The sequence below is a fragment of the Artemia franciscana genome, chromosome 6 (assembly GCF_032884065.1).
Source record: "Artemia franciscana chromosome 6, ASM3288406v1, whole genome shotgun sequence".
NCBI lineage: Eukaryota > Metazoa > Arthropoda > Branchiopoda > Anostraca > Artemiidae > Artemia > Artemia franciscana.
Window position 1 is genome coordinate 3,452,709 of NC_088868.1, and position 25,145 is coordinate 3,477,853.

The 25,145-nt window shown below is 32.0% G+C and overlaps 2 protein-coding genes across 4 annotated transcripts in view; one reads left to right on the forward strand and one right to left on the reverse strand.

The window, feature by feature from the left end:
• Window positions 1-9,896, reverse strand: part of LOC136027921 (uncharacterized) — a 50,300-nt gene extending 40,404 nt beyond the window's left edge. Inside the window, exons 1-2 of one of the 2 annotated variants that reach the window (XM_065705364.1) lie at window positions 9,790-9,896; window positions 1,787-2,144 (exon numbers count right to left, since the gene is read on the reverse strand). In XM_065705364.1, coding sequence (XP_065561436.1) covers window positions 1,787-2,142 — 356 coding nt within the window. In that variant the 5' untranslated portion in view covers window positions 2,143-2,144; window positions 9,790-9,896. Of the gene's footprint in view, window positions 1-1,786; window positions 2,145-9,733 lie in introns of both variants that reach the window. The other variant, XM_065705363.1, reaches the window with a different exon arrangement.
• Window positions 9,897-12,860: 2,964 nt separating this feature from the next.
• LOC136027922 (activin receptor type-1-like) overlaps window positions 12,861-25,145 on the forward strand; it is a 50,156-nt gene continuing 37,871 nt past the window's right edge. The window contains exons 1-2 of one of the 2 annotated variants that reach the window (XM_065705365.1): window positions 12,861-12,897; window positions 16,008-16,207. In XM_065705365.1, the coding sequence (XP_065561437.1) occupies window positions 16,135-16,207 (73 nt within the window). In that variant the 5' untranslated portion in view covers window positions 12,861-12,897; window positions 16,008-16,134. The other variant, XM_065705366.1, reaches the window with a different exon arrangement.

Sequence of the window (25,145 nt, forward strand, 5' to 3'; positions counted from 1 at the left end):
AATTTTGCTCTGTTTTATCAAAAAAACGAAATTTACACTTTCAAATGATATAATTTTTAGCTGTCTACCATTTATTTTGATCACTTATTGTACAAGTTAGGGTAAGACCATAGTTATGGCAAGTTATGGCAATACAAGTCATGGCAAGACCATAGTTATCAGACCAAGTTATGGCAAGACCATAATTATCAGACCAAGTTAAGGCAATACCAGCTATGGCAAGACCACCCAATTAAATCAAAACAGTTTGGTCACACAAACCAAAGCAGCTTATCATAGATGGGATAGGCTAATTCTAAATGGCATCGAATCTGCTTGAAACAACTAAGTTTTTCTGATGCTTTGCGGTTTAGGCAATACATTTGCCTTAACTGCAACAAACAAAATGACTTGTGATATTTCCCTAAATTTGAAAAATTCTGAAAACTAGCACTGTAGTGAAAACACAAAACAGGAAAACCTTTAAGTAGGCTGCAGAAAATAAAGGAATAATTTGTTTAGCTCTCATTAGTCTTTTACCAGCCATGAGATGCTCGAGAACTGATCATGAAAAATTAAGCACTTCCAAATAGAAATAAATAGAAGTTCCAAATATATAAATATCACTTCTTTTTTTTCAATATCATAAAATAATTGCATTTTTATGTGCCTATTTACAATGATGACAACAATTCTCAGAATTCTTATTTATGTAACAAAGTTGTACATATCTTGTGCAAAAAAAAGCTGTACTGACTTCTTTAGTTCCATTGCCTGTGTTACATAAAGATCTTCTTTAAGGTTAGATGTACATATTAGAAAAAGTAAAGAACAAATTTTAAGAAAGCAATGTTTTTGCTTTCAAAAACACCAAAACAGTAAATGAACAAAATTAGTACTCCCCAGGTTAGGCAAGATATATTTACAAATTTAGCTCAAATAAACTGATTAATAAAATTATAAAGATTTGTAAAACTTTTAATACTGGCATTTTACCAAAAACTGAGCTCTCTTCTGTTTTTTAGAGAATTATAACTGGATACTAAAAACCATTAATATCATTGCTAGTAAAACACTATTGAGAGCCTTATAAATTTGGCTTTAATTTCTGATGGCTACTTTTTCAATCTTCTGCTCCAAAAAGTTTTATTTTTCAAAAGTGACTTTTAATTCCTTTTTTTCCATATATAGTTTTGTTTTCAAAGAAGTGTTAGAGCTTTTAGAATTTTACAGACATTTGAAAATACTAAAAGTCAGTTTCTTTGAACTAGTTTTGTATATATATTGCAAGATATGCAAAGTAATAACTTTTACTTCAGCTTTGCTCTTTACTTCCATGAGCAAAAACGTTCTTTCTTTTGCTTAATTGGAGCAAAAAAAAGCAACCATTTCCAGTTTCCATTAGTTCATGGTTAAACTTAAAGCTTAGAAATAAAGTAAATGATTGATAAAATAAAATAAAGTACAAATAAAAGCATACAAAAGTAAATAAAAAGTAATATATATAATAAATATAATAAAAAGTATATAATAAAATAAAATATATATATATATATATATATATATATATATATATATATATATATATATATATATATATATATATATATATATATATATATATATATAATATATATACATGTATAATAAACAGTAATATACATAAAAAAGTAATAAAAGCAACCATTTCTAGTTTCAATTAGTTCATGGTTAAACTTAAAGCTTACAAACAAAGTAAATGATTGATAAAATAAAATAAAGTAAAAATAAGCAACAAATAAAGTGAGGTACAAATTAAAGAGCATACCTTTCGTTTTGCCACTTCCAAACATGTATATTCACAACTGTTTTTCCAGGGTGATTTAAGGTAGTCAAAATTTTCTTAAAAGCACAGGATATTGGGGAGAAAATGGGGTTTACTTTCCCTTTTCTCAAACTTTTCAGCACATTTGTAAATGATACATCAGTGTTGAAAGTTTCAGCAACTCCACTTTCAAGGTCAATATACCAAATCTTGATTTTACATGTTTTGTACGGTCCATTTGGTGAATCATCAAACCCTGGAACTTTGTCTGCATCTTTCAGTATATTGCTTGTAAATACTTCCAAAGTTTCGACAGAGTGCTGACTTGAAGGTAAAAGAAATATTTCCACTTTCTCCATGCCTGTAAGAGTAGATATTATTAAAATAAATATTACATTTCTTTTTATAATTGGGTATTTTTAATATGCAATTATTAAAATTGGATATTATTATTATATATATATATATATATATATATATATATATATATATATATATATATATATATATATATATATATATATATATATATATATATATATATATATATATATATATATATATATATATATATATATATATATATATATATATATATATATATTTATAATTGGATAATATAGAACAAAGGGTTAGGTAAAAGAGATATTTACTTTTTCTCTATGCCAGTAGGAGTGGATATTACTGAACAGTCCTACTTTAATTTTGGACCAATGGTGGATCCATGATGCAAGAAAAGAACTATTGGTGGGATGTGATCTCAATAAAAAGATTTGAACTTTTTTTGGACAAAAGGTCAAACTGTTTAACAATTTCTTTTTTAGTATGGCCACTCCCACTCCATGGTCAAATTGGTGAGAATTCTAGTCAAATGTGTTAGGGTTAGGTAAAAGAGATATTTACTTTTTCTCAAAGCCAGTAGGAGTGGATATTACTGAACAGTCCTACTTTAATTTTGGACCAATGGTGGATCCATGATGCAAGAAAAGAACTATTGGTGGGATGTGATCTCAATAAAAAGATTTGAACTTTTTTTTGGACAAAAGGTCAAACTGTTTAACAATTTCTTTTTTAGTATGGCCACTCCCACTCCATGGTCAAATTGGTGAGAATTCTAGTCAAATGTGTTATAAAAATAATATTTTTGATATAACAACGAATTAAATAATTAACAATTCATTTTAATTAGATGTACTTAAACATGGATAGAAGAGGTGCAGTATAATTTCACAAAATATAAAGACAAATCTAGAAAATGACAGAAAATTTATAATAGTAACCATACATAATGGAGTGAAACCAGCTAGTTATTTTCTTTTAGGGAGGAGGGATGTATCTGTAATCCAAATCAGATTGACATGTTCCATCAATGGTAAACTATTATTAAAGATAGGCTATCTAAAATTGAATGCCCTCATTTCCAATTCTTGGGGGAGGGGTACCAAGGAGTCTTTTATGGGATGAAGGGGCATGTTTGTTGGTTTGTTCCTTACTATATCTACCAGAATCCTTAGTCAGAAAGAGAAAGTCTTAAGCAGCATAAATACTTTGCAGACTGTCATTTAGAATTATAAGGAGTAATTGAATTTAAAAATGTATCTACTACATGTAACAGTTTTAATCAGTCATATTTTTCTCATTTGACATTTGTGACAAATAATCAATAGAAACACAAATAATCATCAATAATCCTCATCAGTATGAGGTGGAGTGAGAATATGTCTTATTTTGTCTTCTATTAAGCTGAAGCCATCCAGGTCCCTGCCTTATACACAACCTTGTTAGCATTTTCCTTGAGAAAATCATTTTCCCCAAACACCACTCCCTATGCAGATTTTGCCTGACTCAAGCTGTTTCTGAACTCTTTCCTATTTTGTCCCCTATTTGCTGCTTCATCTCTAGATATGAAAAACCTTTATCCACTTCATTAGAGAAAAAACAAACAAAATATCCTGCTACTTTCTCTCTTATTATTGAATAGCCTACTGGTTCTGCCCAGGTTTTATATTTGTCTTACCCCCCCCCCCTCTTTCTAATATCCCCTTAAAAATATGTTAATGTGTATTAGCTTTGGTTTCTGTGTGGTTTGGCCAATTCTTACCTTTTTAACTGACATTTCACAATCTTGATTATTGACTAACAAATGATTTTTCATTGTTTTTTTTTTTTAGTGTTTTGGCATAATATGTCAGTTTTTAAGTTTTATTATTGTTTTTATGATATACTGATGCTGAAACTTCCCTTTAATAAGTTCTTAGGTTCGCAAGGTATAGTTAAAATCACAACAAGGGAATGAAGAACTAGCTTTAGTGATTTGTAAAGGTGCCATTGTCCAAAAAAACATGGCTGGTGAATCATTCTCTGCATTTGTTTCAATGTCATTTTAATAACAGTGCTAGATTTTACCCCTTTAAATATTTTAAGTGGTTGTGATTCATCAATAAATTTTTGTGAACCAATTAACTCTCAATATAGTAACCCGATAGATGTATAGGCATGCAACTATGTCCCTTAATAAGTAAGTCAGAACTTACTGTAAGATCATACTACCATACCAAATCATATTGCTAATGAAATTTTCTGATTATGAAATAATTCTAGTTTTAACAGTAGTCTCTGGACCTGCCTCCATGCTTCCTATATTTCCTTATCCAATTTTTCATCAACTGCTAGATGGTATAAAATACTCATTCCAGGAAAATAATGCTCTGTGTACCATTTCCACCAATGTCAAGTCTTTCTCTAATAAACTTCTTGAATCCCAAGTTCTTTTCAAAAAAAAATATTAATAGAAATAGATAGATTAGTTGAAATCATGCCAAAAAATACCACATTCTTTAATGCCAAAGATAATTTTAAGATTTCTGGATTTCAACTTTTTACTAACCTGGAACAGATATGCTGCAAAAGAGGAGTTGGAGTCTTTGTTGCAAAATATATCCTGGTCAATACCATCTGTCCCCTTTTTTTGAATGTACCTAAGATTAAATCTGAATGGCTTGATACTGTTTTGCCAGACAAAAATTTCTGCATTGGGATCAAAATCTGGACTGATTTCCCCAAGTTTGCTTATCTCCAGCTGTTAGGAATCTACATAGTAGAATGGTGGCAAATAATTTGACTGGAATGAATGCCTATGAGAGATATCCCCCTATAATTAACACATTCTGTTTATGAAAATCCTAATGCACCTTACCATGAAGAATGTGAATTGGCTCTCATAAACATTCTTGATAAAATGGTCTCCTCAATGTCAAAAGATAATGATACAATAGTCTTTGGTGACTTCAAGCTCCCCACAATACAATGAATCAATGGCCTTGTTCATTTTGCAACTAGCACTACATATTCCCCTTTTGTGTCCTGTTTATTCAATAATCTTCTTCGCCAAATTGTTTTTAAGCCAACAAGATATAGAAGTGACCAGGATCCATCTTGTTGGACCATGTAATTTGAAGTCATCCTAAGCCCCTTATTAAATTAAATAAAAAAACAAGTTTTTTTAAATGAAAGTAAGGAACAACGTTAAAACTTAAAACAAATAGGAATTACTCCATATATAAAAGGGGCTTTTCTTCCTCAACAACTCGCTCTTTACACTAAAGTTTGACTCTTTCTTTTAACTCTACTTTTTAAAACAGTGGGAAACTTTAGTGTAAAGAGGGGGCTGTCGAGGAGGAAAAGCCCCTTTCATATATGGAGTCATTTCTGTTCGTTTTAAGTTTTAATGTTGCTCCTTGCTTTCATTTAAAAAAAACTTGTTTTTTTTATTTAATTTCTGGACATTTTTTAATTAATGCATGTTTTAATCTTGGCTCTCTGCCCATAAAAAATTAAACCGAAATTTGCATATTAATTAACTGCAATTAATCGGAAGTTTTGAGAAAAAAGAGCGAGGGAGGAGGCCTAGCTGTCCTCCAATTTTTTTATTACTTCAAAAGGCAACTAGAACTTTTAATTTCTTACAAATGTTATAAATGGTAAAAAATATACACAACTTACAAATTAACTTACATAACAAACTTCTACATTTGTATGTTTTTATTGCATATATGAGGGGGTTCACCCCTTGTCAATACCTTGCTCTTTATACTAAAGCTTAAATTTTGTCCCAATTCCTTAAGAATGACCTCTGAATGACAAAGGCAGAATAAATAGTTGACATAATTAAAAAATACTTTAGCATAAAGAGTGAGGTATTACAAAGATGTAAACCCCTCATATGCATAATAATTTTTGTTTGTTTTAAGTTTTAATGCTGCTCCTTACTTTCAGTAGAACAAAAAATTTCATATTTATTATTTTTATTTTTAAATTATGCTAGAAAATCGTGTGCCCCCTTCATTGAAAGTGGCTCCCCCCATGAGAAGTTCGTCCATGGAAATATCCTCTCACGTAATCCCCCCTCAAGTCTCCCCCCTAAACCAAAAATATCCCCCTGAAAACATCTGTACACTTCCCAGTAATCCTTACTATATGTAAACACAGGTCAAAGTTTGTAACTTGCAGCCCCTCCCATGAGGACTGCAGGGGAGTAAGTCATCCCAAAAGACATAGTTATTAGGTTTTACAGCATTGGTGAATAAAATGGCTATCTCAGAATTTTGATCTGGTGACTTTTGGGGGAAAATGAGCATGGGAGGGGGCCTAGGTGCCCTAGGTGCATTTTTTGGGCACTAGAACTTTTAATTGCCGTTAGAATGAGCCCTCTCACAACATTCTAGGACCATTCAGTTGATATGATCACCCCTGGGAAAAAAAAACAAATAAACATGCATCTGTGATCTTTCTTCTGGCAAAAAATGCGAAATTCCACATTTTTGTAGATAGGGGCTTGAAACTTCTAATAAGGTTCTCTTAAAATAAGGTTCTCTGATAGGCTGAATCTGATGGTGTGATTTTTATTAAGATTCTATGACTTTTATGGGGTATTTCCACCTATTTTCTAAAATGAGACAAATTTTCTCAGCCTTGTAACTTTTGATGGGTAGGACTAATCTTGATGAAACTTATATATTTAAAATCAGCATCAAAATGCAATTCTTTTGATGTAACTATTGGTATGAAAATTCCATTTTTTTGAGTTTCAGGTACTATTGAGCCAGGTCACTCCTTACTACAGTTCATTATCACAAACTGTTTGAAAACAAGTTATTCACTTCTACTGGCAAAAGCAACCATTTGGTTTTCCTGTCAATATTGTCTTTGAATATTTGTTCTCAATCTCTTCTCTGCACTTTTAAGCCATAGAACAGGAACTTGCATCAATTTATTGGCCAGAACATATTACAAATTCCTTACCTTTCAACTTGTATTACCTGTATTACCTTTCAAATGCAGCCCAGAACACTTCTGTTTCTCATAGGGGGGCTCAAAGACTGATTTAAAAGTCTTATATAGATACATCAAGCATTGACCAAAGACAACTGGATAAAATACATGAAAGCTCAAAATCTTGTTTCTAATGTCAATAACAAACTGAGGCCTGCCTCTGATATTATGGAAAATCCAGAATCTTTTCAGAAACATATTCTGCAAGGAGTTTTACCAAACCAGTCATAGCCTTGTATATAATAGTGCATCCCATTTATAACCAACAAAAAAACCTTCTTCATTGAATTTTCAGTTTGCTTTATCTTGCATTAAGCTATCTTAAAGATATGCCCCTGCAGTAGCACCATATACTATAACTAGTCCCATGTCATTACTGTCAATCAACAAACAAATAGCTGTTTGATAAACTTGATGTCAATAGGTTTAAAGGACAATATGAGATACATCCAAGGCATCTCAAAGACTGTCAAAACATCCTCAGCTCTTTCCTATGCAACCTCTTTCAGCTGTCTCTCAAATATCAACAACTGTCTTTTGATTGCAAAATACCAGACTGCACCAAAACATATCTAGCTGACATGATTCTCTTAAACCTAGCAAAAGTTTTGATAAAGCTATCCATGGGTTCCTTGGGAGTTGAAAGCTGTAGTTATATGCCTCTCTGTTATACTATTGATGCAGGACTTTCTTTAAGATAGAACCCAAGTTGTCAGAACTTTAGTTCTGGCAGTGTTCCTTATTTTTCCTCCTCTACAACCACTTTGAGTGGTGTCACTTAGGTTGCTCTTCTTGGACCAAGTCTCTTCAACATCTATATAAATTATACACCAAATATTCACTCATAACCAACTACAAATGATAATTTTTCCTAACTAGAGAGTTTTTTCAAACAGTTTGTAAGTTTTTTGTTACTATAAGTTGTTTTGAGCCCTTTAACAGCTCAAAATGTAATTTCTCCCAGAAGCAACTATTGAATTATGAAAAGCATGTAATGAGACATTAACTGACATGTTTATTTTAATCCTAGCTAAACTAGACTGAAAACTTCAAGTTTAGCAGCAGCAGAATCCTCAATCACAAAGTAATAAGCAGCCAGACATGAAAATCAGTAAATCTACAATTTTTAAAATAATCCATCTAGGGTAAAGTGAATAAAGTACATCAATTTATGCCTTTTCTTATGCTTTTTCTTAGGTAGAGAATTGTTTTTGGAGGAAATTGTATCTTGAAACTATAATGGTCCCCCAAAATGTAGAACAGTCTATGGTACCCAAAAGTTCTCCAAGCTGTAATTTAAAGTAATTTGAGGTAAAAAAAAAGAATTTCTAGTCAGAAAATTTAACATTAATAGCTGATATTGCTAAAAAAAATTATTATTTCCTTAGTCTTAATAGTAAAATACTATTTTGAAAACAAGTTTATTGGAATTCTTAAACAGAACCTTAAACTCATTGAAAACAATGTCACATTAAGACTGACATAACTTTTAATAGCCTAGGTTTTAAATTTTTTTAATTTTGTAAATTTGGTTTTTAAATATTATTTGGTAAAATTCTAGTCCATTGACTTCTTGCTATCTTGGAAAGGGTTTAGGTTAGGAAAATGAAACTTTCATGGATGAATCTACAGACTAAAGTATGTCCAGGGAAGGTATTCTGAAGTAACTACCTCTACTCCTTCTCTCTCTAGAGGGCCCTGACCTTTAATGACCTTTAAAAATATGTATGTTATAAAAGTGAAACTTTGCAAAATAGATCTTCTGCTGAATTGAAGAATAAGAAAATTGTTTTCAGCTTCATAACTTTGCTCAATTTCATTTTATGAAGTTTTAAAGATATACGAATACATTTCCTAAATTTTGAAAAAAACATTGATATGGCTCAAAATTCTACTCAAATAACAGGAATTGTATTTTCAGGACTAAAGGCAGAGAAAAGGCAATTAGTAACTGAAAATTAAGGTAAAATGTTGTTTTGTCAAAATTTCAATAGGTATAGACCTGTCATGTAGGCAAATTTCAGGGGCCCCTAGAGGGAGAAGGAGTGGAGGTGGGTACTTTAAAATACCTTCCCAGGACATACTTTAGCCTGTAGACCTATCCCTGAAAGTTTCATTTTCCTAACCTAAACCCTTTCCAAGATAGCAAGAAGTTAATTAAATAGAATTTTACCTCTTATTTTACTATTGAGACTAACCCAAGGAGAATAATACTTACAATTCCTGAATTAACTACAAATGGAAATTTCTTCTCACCAGACAGTTATCTTAGAAACAAATTTTAAGAATTGTGGTTACTATGGGCTTCTTTGAGCCCTATAAGGATTCACAGTGCACCTTAATCTTGAAGCGAATAGGCCTAGACTACTGGATTCTGAAAGAACATAAAAAAAGGCATCAAGCAATATAGCCTATTCACTTTCATTCTAGCTTGGCTATATTGTGTTGTAAACTGCATATTTACCAGAAAATCTTCACTGATAACGTAATCACAGAGCATAACAGTGAATGAAATCCTTAGTTTGCTCCAAGCTGTGAATTCAGGTAGCCTAGCCAAACCAAAAAAATACGTTAAGTTTTCTAGGCTATCTCAGTAATCATTAAAACAAAAACATTTACCATATATTTTTGTTACTATGCCTTAAAGAAGGATATAATCAAACATTTTCCCATACATATATATGTATCCAGTCTTAGCTTGATTTGAGCGAGGCCACTCTCGTCTTTGAAAAGCACGTTTTAAATGTTTAAATTGGAATATTTTTTCATTACATTACTAAATAATAATAGCTGTAAAGAAAGGGTCATTTTTCGGCAGGAAAGGAAGCAAAGGTGTTACAATGGCAATAATGTGGATCAAGTATCTTGAAAAGCATTTAAGCAAAATCATCCTGATTTAAGCATTATTACCAGGAACATCATTTTGCTTTCTTCAAATGACCTATGTTTAAGTATGGAGGCACGTGGCTAAAACACTTTTTATGGACGGCAAGGCAAGGCATCGTCTAAAGAAAAAAAGTTAAATACACTGTACATCATACAGATCGTCTTGAGAAAAAGTAACATTAGTTAATTCTCCTTTTTGTAGTAAAGGTTGGAAAGAGGGCTAGTTCATTTCTGCAGTAGGCACTAAAACTCAGATTTAGGCAGACATTTTTTTCTGAAATTTCACCCAAAATCAGTATAGGTAACACATAAGAATAAAACTATTGATGTCTTTTAGCGTTTGGTGACATTGACATTTGCCAGTGTAGTTGCAAAAGAACTTAATTTAAGTAGTGTAAATGGTAAAATTAGAATAATAATAAGATAGATCTCTATCCTTGGCCAAAAAAAACGAGTACAAATTAAAAATATTGAAAACTGCCAAGTACCGCAAAATGCTAAATGGTGTTCATAACTCCTCAATGGGAATCCATTCCATATCTGAGAAAAACTGACTTTGAAAAGTGAGATAATGTATATTATGATTAATTATTCAAGATCAAAAAAGAAATGCAAATTCTTGACACTTTGGATATCATCACAGATGCATAGTATACAATAAGGTGGGGGCTGCTTTTGCAATTCCCTCCATGAACATAGTTGAAGTGATTGAATTATGTGATATAACTACAGTGTTTCAAGCAGAAATAGTTGCAATAGCCAAAGCAGTGAGATGCCTAATAGATTCTGGATCTACAGGTGAAAATATAGAATTTGTTCGGATTCAAAAGTGGTTTGAAGGCAATCAAGAATATTCATTAAGAAAATAAAGCAACTCCCGATGTGACTTTTGCCTTGAAGAAGTATAGAAACTACTTGAAAAATAAGCAACCATCACATTGGATTTGGTACAGGACATGTTAATTATGCGGAAATAAAATTACTGATACTGAAGCAAAATTTTCATCCTCAAAATACGGAAAAACATTTCTTAGTATTACACCCAAGATGGTGCAATCAAATTGGAGAGGTGATAAAGAAATTCAGAATATGGAAATTAAAGGAAAATTGTGCGTTCTTAACAAATATATTTGTTATAAAAAAAAGACGATTTGAAAAGAAATTATATGGAGCACTAAGTAGATCTGAAGCCAGAGTGATATTTAGACTAAAGTCAGGTTATACAGAAACTTAAACATATAGAGCCTCTTTTTCTAATGAAGATCCAAGATTTGTGTTTTGTGTAAGTGAGGAAACGGTAAAACATCTAATATTTGAATATAGGGAAACATAAAGCAGGAGAAAGGGTATTCGACATTTTATTAAAGAAAAAAGATTTGACAGAGTTGTGACGTATTACGTCGAGCAAGCTTGAACAGTGACTATGCTGGTAGACTTAAGCTGATTTGCAATCTTTCAAAGGATATTAATTGGATTAATTTTATATAAACCATTTAGTATAGTAATTGTAGTATAAGAAGCCTCTTGATTCTTTGCAGGAAGAGAAAGAAGGAAGAGAAGAAGAATTTTGAGGAAGAGAAGAAATCATCCATTTTAATTCAATTCAAAATCATTAAGCTGGGAAGCTTAAAGTTAGACAATTTCATTGCTAGCATGGAAATATCGAATCCGATGTGATGTAAGAAATGCTTGGTCTTGTTGTAAGAAAATCAAATTTTTAATTAAAAGAGCACTGAGAAAATGTTTTCTTATCTTGCAAATAGTTTAGTGTCCCTACTGATGAATCAATATTTCTTTAATAAATCTCTCCATCTGCTTAAGGTTAGGTACTCTAGACTTATCAAAGGCTCATGACACTTTTTCTACATCAGTTACATTTAAAGCTCTCCTTTTAAAACACAGAAGTAGTTTTATCGTATCACTATTGACTAAACTGAGTGAAGTTTTGAAATTTTGTTCGCAGCTTATCAACAATGATATTTGGTCTTTCTTTTTTTAAGTTCAAACAACATCAATATTAACTTTCCAGTAAGCTTTTTTGCAACATCTAAATAGGACAAAATGCTGGAGCGTAAGTTGGTGTAGGGTGAAAATCAGCCCCCCCTAATCCTTTAAATTCTCTCAAGAATTTTTGAACTCTTCATATGCAGCGCATTTTCTCATGGCCCCTCCGTGGCGCATACGCCATAATGAATTTGTATATCTGCATTGTACTTTCTTACGCTATTTGGCAATATAAATAGTTCACAATATCAATATCAATAACGTCCGCTGGTGGTGATGATATGTTTTCTATTTTTAAGATAAACGCATATGATTCTATGTACTACACCAGTGGAAAGTTTTGCAACTCTTTGCAAAAAATACAAGCACTGAAAGTTGGTCAAATGCAAGCACAATTTTCAAATTGTTAATTGAGAATAAAAAAAAAGCTTACTGTATCCTAATAAAATTTAGTTTGGATATTTAGTTGTCTTACAAGTTGTGAGCTTTGGGAACTAAGGGTTCTGGCCACTAAAGTAAAAGTTTTGGGTTCCTGAGTGCTTTGGTGCTAGGCGTAAAAAATTGTTGGTGAAGGCATAAAAGCTTTAAGACCTACTCATGTTAATTTCTGCTCGTTTTGAGTTTCACTCGGTTATTTATTGTAATTTCTGTTCGTTTTAGGTTTCACTTATTTATCGATGCTGATCTGTGTCAGTTTTATGATTGGTAGATTATTTGATTGTATTTTCGCTAATTTTTGGTTTAGTGGAGTTCTTCACTTTTCTTTGAAAAACTTATTTTTTGGAAAATGTTTCTTTGATTAACGCTTAGTAGAGACCCTGAGTGCCGTTAATCTCGTTTGAGTGGCAATCCTGTTAATTATTATTTGAAGAACTAGATTAACATTTTTGAAGGCAAGAGTTTTTTGTGATTTCTGAAGGCCTAGTTATAATTTTCTACACATTGTAAAGATAAAATTTACTTTAAAATTGTTTCAAAGTTTTTATACAAATTCTGTTATAATTATACCTCAACTGTCCTTATTATAAATAATTTTAGCACTAAAAAAATATAGCATTTTTTGTTTTGGATAATAATGGAAAAATGGTTCTTAGAAAATGTAGTATTGTTTTGTGGTAAACAAGCAACAAGTCATACTTCAATTGAAAACTTGTCATTTTTGAATTGGTACTTAAATTTGAATTTGTGGTAAAAAAAATTATTATATTTGTAAAGAACATAAAAAAAGGCATCAAGTGGTATGTTCACTTTATTTGTAAGTCAGTTGCATGAATGGTCATAATTCTTTGAAAATTTGTCATTTTTAAGAGCTGAAAAATTGCTTAAATTTGAATTTAAGGTAGAAGCAATTATTATATTCATAAACAGCATAAAAAAGGCATTGAGTGGTATGTTTACTTTATTGGCAAGTCAGGTATATGAACTGCTATAATTTTACCACTAACTTTTCTAGTCTGTTGTTTTCTAGATGGTAGGCTACTTAGCTTATTTTCTGCTCCTTCTTATGTTTTGTTTCTTTAGTAAAGATTTAGGTTGTACAAATTTAGAGAAATGTTAAAAATCAGTTTATTACCTAAAATTTTATTTGCCAGCTAGATAAGGTGGTGTTTAACCTCTAGTAGAGAATCTCACTAGGGGTATTGGCTATGTTATATTTTTCTCATAATTATTTAGGAAGAAGGCAACCGTCCCCCCCCAAACAACACCCCTGTGATACAGGCTTGGTGACTAGGTACTGAGTATTCTCATATGCCCTATTGTCAACTGATGGGTAGTCAATATTACCTTCATTCGTACTTTGGAGCAAGTAAGGTCCAATGCTAGATTTGTTCAGTTCCATTACTAATATGGGCAGTTATTTATGAAAGATACACAAATAAATAAAAAAATGTGCCACTGATAAAAGGATATCACTGTGCATTCAGTCCAGTAACATGTTTGCCCTTGTTTATGCACACATATGTTAATCTTAATTGTAGAGAATTAATAGTGACAACCCCAATCACATTTTGAATACTTAGCATCCTTTTCTTTGTTCCTTTTTTTGCCTCCTTTTGGAAACCTAGCTGATGCTGAAAAAATAGTATCCTGACACAAGCTATTAAAGTTTTTAATCACTCTTTGGGTACAAAATCTTGTCTGATTCTATGGTTGGCTAAGGGCTTATAGAGCTTCTTTTGTGTTTCTTTTTAATTGACAAGGACTATAAAGAGCTTGTTTTTGGTGTAGTTGACATACTTATATGTTAATACCATGATGTTGTTTCTTAACCATAGTATTGTAAAGGTAATAAATATCTTTGCTAATTGATGTGTTGTTTAAAGTTTAGAGCAGGAGTACACTTCTGTCAGGTTTGTTGGCAAAAACTGAAGTGAATCACTCACTGAGAAGATCAATTAGCCATAGGAGTGGTCAGGATTGACCCAGAAGCAACTACCTTTCAATTCTTTTTTGATTTTTATCCAAAAGGAAATTTTTTTTTTAGTTTTTCTATTTTTCTAAGTTGTCTAAAACAGTCTCTGCTTGCAGGTTTTGGTTGGATGGCTTAAGTGATGATTGAGACAACATACTTGACAGTTAGATTTTGATGTCTTTTTTTTCAAATCTATGTATGAGTATAGACCTAATCCTAATCATCCTAGAAGTACTTTAGTTTAGGGGAATTGAAGTAAATTACCTTATTTTGTTAGTAATTAGCTGATAGGCATTCTCTGTAAAGGAAAATTAGCAAAGATATAGTAGGCTATTGGCCGAAAAAAAAATGAAATAGAACAAGGTTCTCGGTTCTCTGTCTAGCACTTTTTCCAAATAGAATAATTTCTAGTGTTAAAATATAGCATTAGGTTATATTCAGAAGTTCTTTTTTTTCTGTTAATTGTTCTTTTCATTTTTCTGTTTGATATTATGAATCAATCATTGGATATAAGTAAGCTCAAAAGATAATGTAAAACTCACAAAATCAGTAAACTTCTATGAACTGTTTTTTGGCCACATCTTGATATCATTAAGTTGTGAGGGGTAGGGTTGTTTGAATGCAATGTGTATCTGCAGCATTTATCATATCAAAATTAGAAAAACAACAACACTTTAAACTCTAGTGACTTGTTTGCTATTATGGACTTGTTTGCTATTATGGACCATTGACAAGAAATAATAACAAAAGATAATTGAAAACCCACAAAATCAGTGATTTTTAGTTTTAATTTAGGGCTACATCTTAAAAGCGGCTGAAATGCCATATGCAACAACAGTAATTATACAATATTTAGAAAAAAAGGCAATGCTCTCTACTAATGCTTGGACAAACCTACCAATGACTATTAAAAAGTACAAAAGATAATTGAAAACCAACAAAACCAGTAATTACTCAATTAAGTTATATTTTCATTAATCCTTTGCTATTTGATCATTAGGTTTTGTGTTTATCATGGTTTTGAGGGATAATTTGTGAAATCTAGTTTAGAAATGTGTGTCTAGTCACCAACATATAATCTCTCTCATGCATAAAGCTTGTATCTGACATTTCATGCTTCTGTTTTGTGATATGTTAAGTTATAACTTTTAATAATTACCAAAAGCCATTAGTTTCAAAGTTTTCAGTTTTCACTCCCAAAGTTTTCAATTCTCACTCTCATGCCTAAAGGTTGTATCTGATATTTTCATACTTCTGAGGTAATTGCCAAAAGCCCTTTGCAAAGTAGTTTTCAAATGGAAGATTAAAAAGAAAGTGTGCACCAGGGGGATTAAAGTGGAATTAAAGAAACTTTGCAAGCAATTCTTCCTGTTTTGGGTAGTTTAGCAAACAGATTTCGGTAACTATGACAAAAGTTTGAAAGTGCAAAATAGCCTGAATTTTGCTACTTTCTTGTAATTTACTTCTTTTGGATTCATCTTATCATGTTTTTGGATTGAAATTTTTACTTTAATTTACTGCTTGTTAAAACATTGCTTTTTCTGAATCTAGTTCCATTAAATGGTAGCCTTTTTTATAATTAACTTTCAGAAGATTTAAATGTCAACACCTTGTCTTCTCCATTTGGTCCAATGAGAAATCATGATGCATCTTCTAATTATTGAGCATAATAGCTTCAGAAGATAAGGAAAGAGATCAAGTGAATGAAGCTTTGAAGATGAATCCATATTTGGCTGTTACACTTCTTAGTTTCTTTTATACATCTGGACTTACTTTTGAAACTGAAAATGGTGAGAAAAGCATTTGTTACTATATTGGAAGACATAGGTGACACAGGTCTGACTCTTAGGGGATTGTTGAAAGATATCACAATTGTTCTTGGGGGAACAATAGAACATTTAAATACCCACTCCCTGGAAAATGCAGTCTTGTGTTTTTTTTTTTAGAATTTTTTCTTCATTATTGGATGATACTGTTTTTTTTATGAGATATGAGTTATAAATTTATTAAGAAAAGAAAACAAACACTATTTGCCATTTGCCTGCCAAGAAAGGTAATAAGCTTGTAAGGGCAAGCAAGGTTATCACCCTCAGCTTATTAAAACCACATTCATATCACACTACTCAATACAAAAGAAACTCAACTGATGAAGGAAGAAAGGAAGAAGAGAAAGAGGAAAAAGACAAGAAGAAGACAGAAAAAAATTAACAGCAAGTAATTTAGGGAAATGCCTTGAATAGAATGACAACCTGGAATGGGCCTTACATCAAAACTATTCACGAGATAAAAGAAAGTTCTTTATTTGTGACTTGAAAGCTGGAAGACTAGGTACATTTTTCACACCCTCGGGCAAAATATTCCAAACATGGGGACCATAATGGCAAATCACAAAAGATGCCCGAGTAGTACTCCTAAACTCATGAGTTAAGTTATCAGCTTTTCTTGTATTATGATTATGATGGTCTCAGTTAAAAGTAAAAAGATTTTCAAAAGCAGGGGTGAGCAGGCAATTCAAATATTTATATGAGAAAATCGCAACTGCTTACAACAAACATCAGTATTGTATATATGTTACACCCATTGGCACATTAGTCTAATACCCTTTCTTAGGATGGAAGGAGTAGTTTTAATAAGGGTTTTAATTGAGTGATTTTGATAAGGAAGATAATAGTTGATAACAGAAGTATAAAGTGAATATAGACTCCTGTTTTTTCATTTTCTGGAGGGGCGGGGAGTGTTTGTGACTCAATTATACCTATGTTTAGATATGCTGTATAATCCCTTTCTCTTTGTTGAGGTAGAGTCTTGCATAATCTTAAAAAAAAAATTAACAATTCCATAAGACAACTTTTAAGAGTAGTCTTAGAAGCTATTTGGGCAATTGCTATAATTTATTATTTACACATGGTGAAGATGGACTTGTGGAATCCATCTCATATTAGTCAAAAGCCCCCCTCCCTTCCCCCTGAATTGTGACAAAAAAGCATACCCCTTATTGTGCTTGTCTAGCCTATTATTGACTTGATGTATTATATTATTTTGAAATCAAACTTCTTCTTTAAAGAACTTATTCAGCTAAAAATTTCATACCATGTGTGTTAATCAGGGAGACAATGTAAATAAAAACTGCTGTTACTGCTAACCCTAGGACTCTTGCCAAAAAACTTATTATTTTTTTGTCTTTGTTTTAGTCAGCATTCTTTTTCTTCTTCTCTTTTTTATTAGTGATTTATCTGAGATTTTTTTTTAATTTTTTTTTCTTACCTAATTTTTAAGTCAGCATTTTGTTTTTAGTCAGCATTCTTTAAAAAAATCGAATTTATTTACTGTGAATAAACAAACGAAGTATTCACAGTATAAATAATAACTAAATCTTCCCAGCCAGGTTTTTAGGAGGTTTTATATAGTAGCTATGCACACATTAAAGGAACATGTGTGTCATCTCCTGAAATAACAACCTACACCACTTATTTTTTTTTAAATCAATCTATTTCTATGCATGAACCTATCAGATAGTAGTTGATATCTGACAGAAAGAACATTAGAAAGAATGAGAGAAAATCCAACTTCATTTAACAATGTTTGTGTGTATTTAAATAGACTCTGGGGCAAAAAGTTTTTTGGACCAATTCCAGGCCTGTAAACACACACCCTCCTCACAAAATATATGAAAAGGTAATATTCTGAATTAGTAATATTGTTGATCCAAGGATAATAGTTCAATATAGGCCTGCATGAAATCCTTTCTCATTTGACCAAGAATGTCTTGTCAAGTACTCTGGCAACTAATGTATTAAAAATGATACTTACTAAACAAGCAATATATATATATATATATATATCTGTAATTTTTAAAGAAAGTACAATATTTTGTTTTCTGAAAATTGACACTATTTTCGAATTTAGGAACAGAATCTAAGTGTCATGGAGAAATTTGTCTAAGGCCTTAATTTTGGAAATAAATATTTTATATGAGTTATGTCCCAAGTACTTGGAAGAGGGAGGCTGCTGATGAATTGACTTTTTCTCTTTGAATGATTTTTCATAACCCTCAGAAAATCAAGTTGAGTTTAAAGCTAGACGCTTATAAAAAAAGCAACAGAGACTGAAATCTGGTTCACAGACTGAATGTGATGATATAAGGCTTAATCAGATGCAATTAAATCTGGGTTTCTGTGAAACCTGCTATACATCTTTTTATTTCACAATCATGGGTTGTAAAATATAATATATGACCATAAACTAGCCTATTAACTAAATCCATTTAGGGCCCAAAATTTTGAAAAAAAATATTTTTCATGTGAATGACTGCACAAATGCTCAGAATTGTTATTCTACATTTTTCTGAAAATGTATGTCTCTGTTGTAGGTTTTTTTTTAATTTATTGTTGATAATGTAGAATCAATTGTTGGTATAAATCTGCAAAAAAAGTTTTCCAAATAAAATAAAATTAAAGCCTTGCAGAGAAATTAAAAAAATGTCTCTCTTTGCGCCAAGTATAGCTTGGTCCCCTGGTAGCCTACTGATATTTCAGGATTTTAAACAAGATTGTTCAAAGAGATTCACTTTTCTTCATAATTTACTGTTCCCGATTTTGATGAAAAATTCTTGGTCTGCTTAGGAAATAAATATGTTAAAATGAAATGTAAAACTGGCATCATAACATTATTTTTTTGTTATTATAAAATTGATAAGGATCCTCCATTGTAGTATCAATCACTAATAAAAGAAAGAAAAGTAAACTTTTTTTTGTATTCTTTGCTAAATATTGTTGTCATCCCAATTTTACTGATTACAAAACATAGTATTTAAGATTTTCATAAAAATGAACATATAAATTCAAATCATATTTTTTAAATACCTAACTATCTACTTCTAAATTCTTAGCCAAAATTCTAGTCATGATCTGAATTGTTTAAGGAAATGTTTTAGGTAAAACACAGATTGGATTTGGACTTTATTAGAATCATCAAAGTAAACAAAACACCAACTTATAACAAAGTTAAATAGAGAGGTTTAACTCGGTTAGTCACCCTTGCCACAAGATAGAAACTAGAAAAAATGTACTTCTCATAAAAACAAAAACAAAGAAGAGGAGGTGTCTGGGAGGGGAGATATTTATTTTTAGTTCATTGGATTTTAGCGTTTTGCTTGCTTAGATGCTGAAGAGACAAAGGTGCCCACAGTGTAATTTTTTTTTATATATCATGTTTTATACAGGGAGGAAGGAGGGTCTCAAATCTCAAATATGTGTACGTTTAGTATTGGTAAAGAGGGATCATAGCTTGAAATCTCATTGCAAATTTAAAATTTCAGAATCTGGGCTTTACCTTAGGAGCATCCAACTGAAAAACTAAAAATCTCTTCTTGGGTCATGATTGACAATTTGTCAGAAGATGTTGTTTTAAAATATCTTATTCCAAGGAAACACTCAAAGTTATTTGATACTTAGCTCAATTTGCACCCATTTTACACAATTTGCACCCATTTGAAAGGTTAGGAGGTTAAATTCCCCAACTTCAACTGTAAAATTTGGTAAGCCTCCTGAAAGTTGTTTTGGCTGTGGCAGAACACATTTTCCAACACACTGATCATTACATACAATTTAATGATGCCAATGGTCATTTTCAACAATAGAGACTTGACACAGTGGGCTAGGAAAGCAATTGAAATTAAAAAAAGCAACATTTTGCTAATCTCTCCAATTAAGAAAGATTAGGAGGTAAAATGCCCCAACTTGCCTTTAAAACTTACCAGTTCCTCAATAGATTTGACAGCTATTTTGTCTGGCCTAGTTTTATTTGATTAATGTCTGTTTTTAAACGATCTATTGAGCATCAAAACTCAATAAATAAAACTCTAAAATTTAGTAAGACCTCCTGAAAGTTTGTTTCAGCTTTGGCAGAACGCATTTTCCACCACCCTTATCATCACATACAATTTGTCGATGCCACGGCCATTGCTAACGATAGAGGATTGATACAGTGGACTAGAGAAGCAATTCAATTGAACAAAAATTTATTCTTGCCAATCTTTAAATAAATAGAGATTCAGCTAATTAAATAAGAAACCAATAGCTAATGAGGGTACTGAAGCTTTACATAATCACCAAGGGACTAGATTAAACACAAGACCTAGATGAATTGCAACAGTAGAAGCAAATAAGAGGATTATTGGTCAAAAAAATAATTTCGTATTCTTTTTATTTTATCCTGTAGCTTCAGTGGTTTCATTGAAACAACTCTATTTAGCTTCTGTGAAACTCAATCACAATAACAATAATTGCATATATATATGTTTTTTTGTTTCCTGATCTCACATTCTATTAATTTTATGTTATTTTAGATTCTATCTTTGTTTCTTAGTGTTGAAGACGCCTTGTTTCATACAGGCAAAATATCCGCGTTGTTTTAGTTTTTCTTTCCTTCTACTGGCCATAGTCCCGTTTTTTTCTTCATTTTGAGATTTTTTCTCTCTCTCTCTCTCTCTCTCTCTCTCTTTTTTTTTTAAGGATTTTCACTTTGGCCCTCGAAGATAGATCATGATCATTGAGAGTGTGTGCTGTTGACTGAGCAAAATCTTTATCAGACAAAAAAGCCGCTAAGCATCCTTGCGGGGTCCTTATTCAATAATACAATCACCACTATTTTCACAAATTTTAATAAGATAGATAGATAGATACATGCTTATTTACAACAAGAATTAAACCCCATAAACAAACAGCGGAAATGCCTTATGGCATACTTAAGCGCGTGGTATATCACCAAAAAAAGAAGAAAAACCGTCATCACTTCAGCTTAAACTAACGTACACTTCTTACAGAAATCAAACTTCAACACTCACAACAGAAGATATTACAGGAAACCAGGAATATAATATCTTAATAAGTTCAGAAACTGGTTTTTTCTATCATTACAATTTCTCACAGCCATTAGGATTAAATTCCAAACTTTCGGGCCAGTACGATGCAAGCTAAATGCCACTTGCACCGTTAGCCTAATTTCAAAAGATAAATCAGAACTATGAGATGTTGGGTAATTGTGGAATTGTGAATTTGTCAGGAATAATCTTGGGAAATTTAGTCAAAGTTGTCCAAAAACATAATTGTGGCAAGTATTAGAAATGGCAATAAAATGATGTTAATGAACAGAGAAGAAACCAGAAGATCCATAAAGATGGCTAACTGAGGATCTATTATTAACATTAAAAATTAATCTAAGGGCTTGACTAAGAGTAAGGGCTAAGACTAAGAATGTATTATCACGATACGGGATTGACAAGATCTTTTGGTGGATTCTTTAAGACTACTGCATAGGTATGTGAAGCCTGAGACAATCCATTATGCCACAAACCAACATTAGCCCTGAACATGTCAGAATCAACTAGATTATTGAACTTTAGTAGACATAATTCATTGACTTTTCGAGTAAGCACAGCAGTTTGTTTACCTGGCACTACAGGAACTTCATCAGGGTCAAAAATGACAAAACTGGGTAGGACAACTTTACATTCATCTCAGAGATCAAGACATCTAATCATGTCTCCAAAATTATCAATCATGTTTTGTCTATCTGTAGCACGTGTAGAAACCGCAGCTACAGTCCACATCAATTTGTTGGCTTCAAGTATCAAATCAGTGGCAAAAAAAAAAAATCTGGAACTGCATTCCAAATCAGTTTCTTGCCTGTCATCGCAGTGTAAAATGAAACGATTAGACACAGACAGGAGAGCAAAGATATCCAAAATAAGAGACACAGACATATTCAAAATAAGAGTTCAGATTGATCGGACATTGTTACAAAAACAGGCTTATAACAGAGCTTTGTAACATTTCACAATTTCTCAGGTAAAAAGGGCTTACTCATATCATTTTAAGTGATGTCATTTTCGATTTTGCTCATAGTAAAAGTATTAAGTTTCCTTACAATCTCGGCTCTAAGTTCCTGAGGAGCCTCAGCTTTATCAATAGAAGCCGTAATTCTCTCTACCTCTCTTTGTTTTTTTTTTGTCATGGCTGGCTAGTTCAGCTTAAGAACTTTCACTAAAGGGTGTATCCTAGCACCTGTTTTATTCCTTATATTTATCAAGGTTTTTTTATATTGCTCTCTCTGAACAAACTAAATGAAGTTGCTGTAGTATTTGTGATCACAATTTTGTTCCACCTATTGAGGCAGCTCAAGACCCAATGCTATTTGCATTTGCAGATGATAGTGCTCAGAAATTCTCTTGGGTGTTCAGAAATTAATGATTCTTCCCTTATCATGAAAGTGTATTCTATTCTAGAAAGAACCTTTGCTTGGTTCGATGCAAATCGCCTTTCACTAAATCTTCCTAAAACTTGTCTACCTCTTTTCCCAGATCAGGTACTTTTTTGCTTTGGTTCAAACTATTTCTTCCATTCATGGTGATATAATTCGTCCCCCTGACAGACATGTTCGTTTCCTGGGTATTTTATTGGACGAAAATCTTTCTTTTACATCAATGTGCTGTCGTGAAACTTACACTCTTCAGAAACCCAGGAGTTCTTTGGAAGCTTCGTCATTGTCTTTCTGGTTCAATAATAAAGATCCATTTTCTCTCCCTTGTTCAACCTTATATGTACTACTGCCCAACAGTATGACTATCGAAATTCACATCTTTTACCTTTCGCATTTTCAAAATATATAACTGAGCAATTAAATTAGTATCTGAGGTGACAGGCCAGCTCAGCGTCAATTTAATGGATGGTCAATCCACATACATCTTTCTTTCCTCTTGTTTCATTTTCAAGTATTTTCATGGACTCCTCCCTAACTTCTTCAAACAATTGTATCTTTTAAATTCTGAACTACTATAGGAATCTTGTGTTTTTTTTTTCTTTCAGAAATAACATTGACATTTTCATTCATAAAACCAAGACCATAAGATCAGATTTTAATCCAGTTTTTTGTTATGCCTCCATATGGAATTTCCTACCAGTTAAAATTTCTATCATTCTTATGAACGATTTTAAAAAGAGCTAACCGACCACCTCTTATGCCCTGACAGTTAGTTTTTCTTCTTTTTTTCTTTTTAATCTTTATCTTTCCTTTTCAATTTGTTTCATTCATTTATTTGATTGGTATGGTAGTTTTTGTTTTTATTTTTATTTTTTTCATGCCCTTGTGTTTAATTTTAATGATATGTTTTAATCTTATGTTTAGTCTCCCTCTCCCACAGGCCAAAGAGCCTTTATGGGGGTCTAAAGTTTTGTAATTTTTTTGCCTGTTTCCTTTAAATAAATAAATTGATTGATTGATCACAAATCATTTTTAGTTGAATTTGTGTGCAAAGCATTTACTTAATGCTCCCCCAAAATTCCTATTTAAAGAAATGTTTTATTCATATTGAATTTAACTTCAATTTCTTCATGAGTAACTTGTTTTATACCCAAGTTAATGCTAATGAGGGAGGATTTTTTAAAAGTATTGTATGGCTGTGGGTTTTCTTTTAATATTTTATTTTAAAACCGCCTCCACGAGATAGTGTCTACTAATTGAAACTATTCAAAATGTTTTTTGGTTCTACCACTTCTACACAAATGGTTTTCCTATTAATGTGACAATCAAACAGTTCTGGTAACGAACTACAAGGAGCGACCTGGCTCAATTGTAACAAAAACTCTAAAAAAACAGAATTTTGATACCAATAGATATATAAAAAGAATTGGATTTTTATATTGATTTCAAACATATAAGTTTAATTAAGTTTAGTCTTACTTATCAAAGTTTATGAGCCTGAGGAAAATTTGTTTTATTATTGAAAAAGGGAGAAACACCCCATCTAAGTCTGAGAATCGTAGTGAAAATCACACGATCAGATCCAACGTATCAGACAACCCTCATTGTAGAGGTTTCAAGCTTTTATATGCAGAAATGTCGATTTTTTTTTATTTTTGGCCAGAAGAGAGATCATGGATGCGTGTTTATTTGTTTTTTCTTTGTTTTTTGTCCCCAGTGGTAATCGTAACGACCCAGTGGTCCTAGAATATCATGAGAGGACTCATTGTAACGGAAATTAAAAGTTTAGTGCATTTTTTAGGTGACTAAAAAGATTGGAGGGCAACTAGACCCCCTCCCACGTTAAGTTTTTGTTCGCCATTTTGTTCATCATAGTTGAAAGGCCCAATAACTATGCCTTTGGATATAACATGAACCTCCTCCCTCACAGTCTCAGGGGAAAGGTCTTTAAGTTATAAAAATTGTAACTATGTACGCGTCCCCATATTTTATTCGATGAAAAATCCATTTTTTAATGAATGTCTTTTCTATTGCAGGACGTGAAAGATGAACCTTTGGATGAGCATTTGCACCTATAGTTGCCCCAAAAATGTCTTGGATAAATCAGCAGAAGATATTCTCCCCGGAAACTTATTTTGCGACAAAATCATAATAGTGTACAGATTCCTTTTCGAAAACGTTTCCATTGTTGCAACTTTCCACCTAAATCAACAATTGTTAGCTGGGTTACGAAGTTTAGAGAGCGTGGGACTGTAGTAGACTTATGTTTTAAAGCCACAGGGGGAACTTATTCAGGCAGGAAAAAGAGGAAAACATTGCTGCAGTGAGGGACTCAGTTGGACGCAGCCCTGGGAAATGAGTGCGTAGCCGCAGCCAAGAACTCGGAATGACAAGGGAGGGCAAGGACATGCAAGGAATGCAAGGACAGAAGAAAACATTGCTGCAGTAAGGGACTCAGTAGGACACACC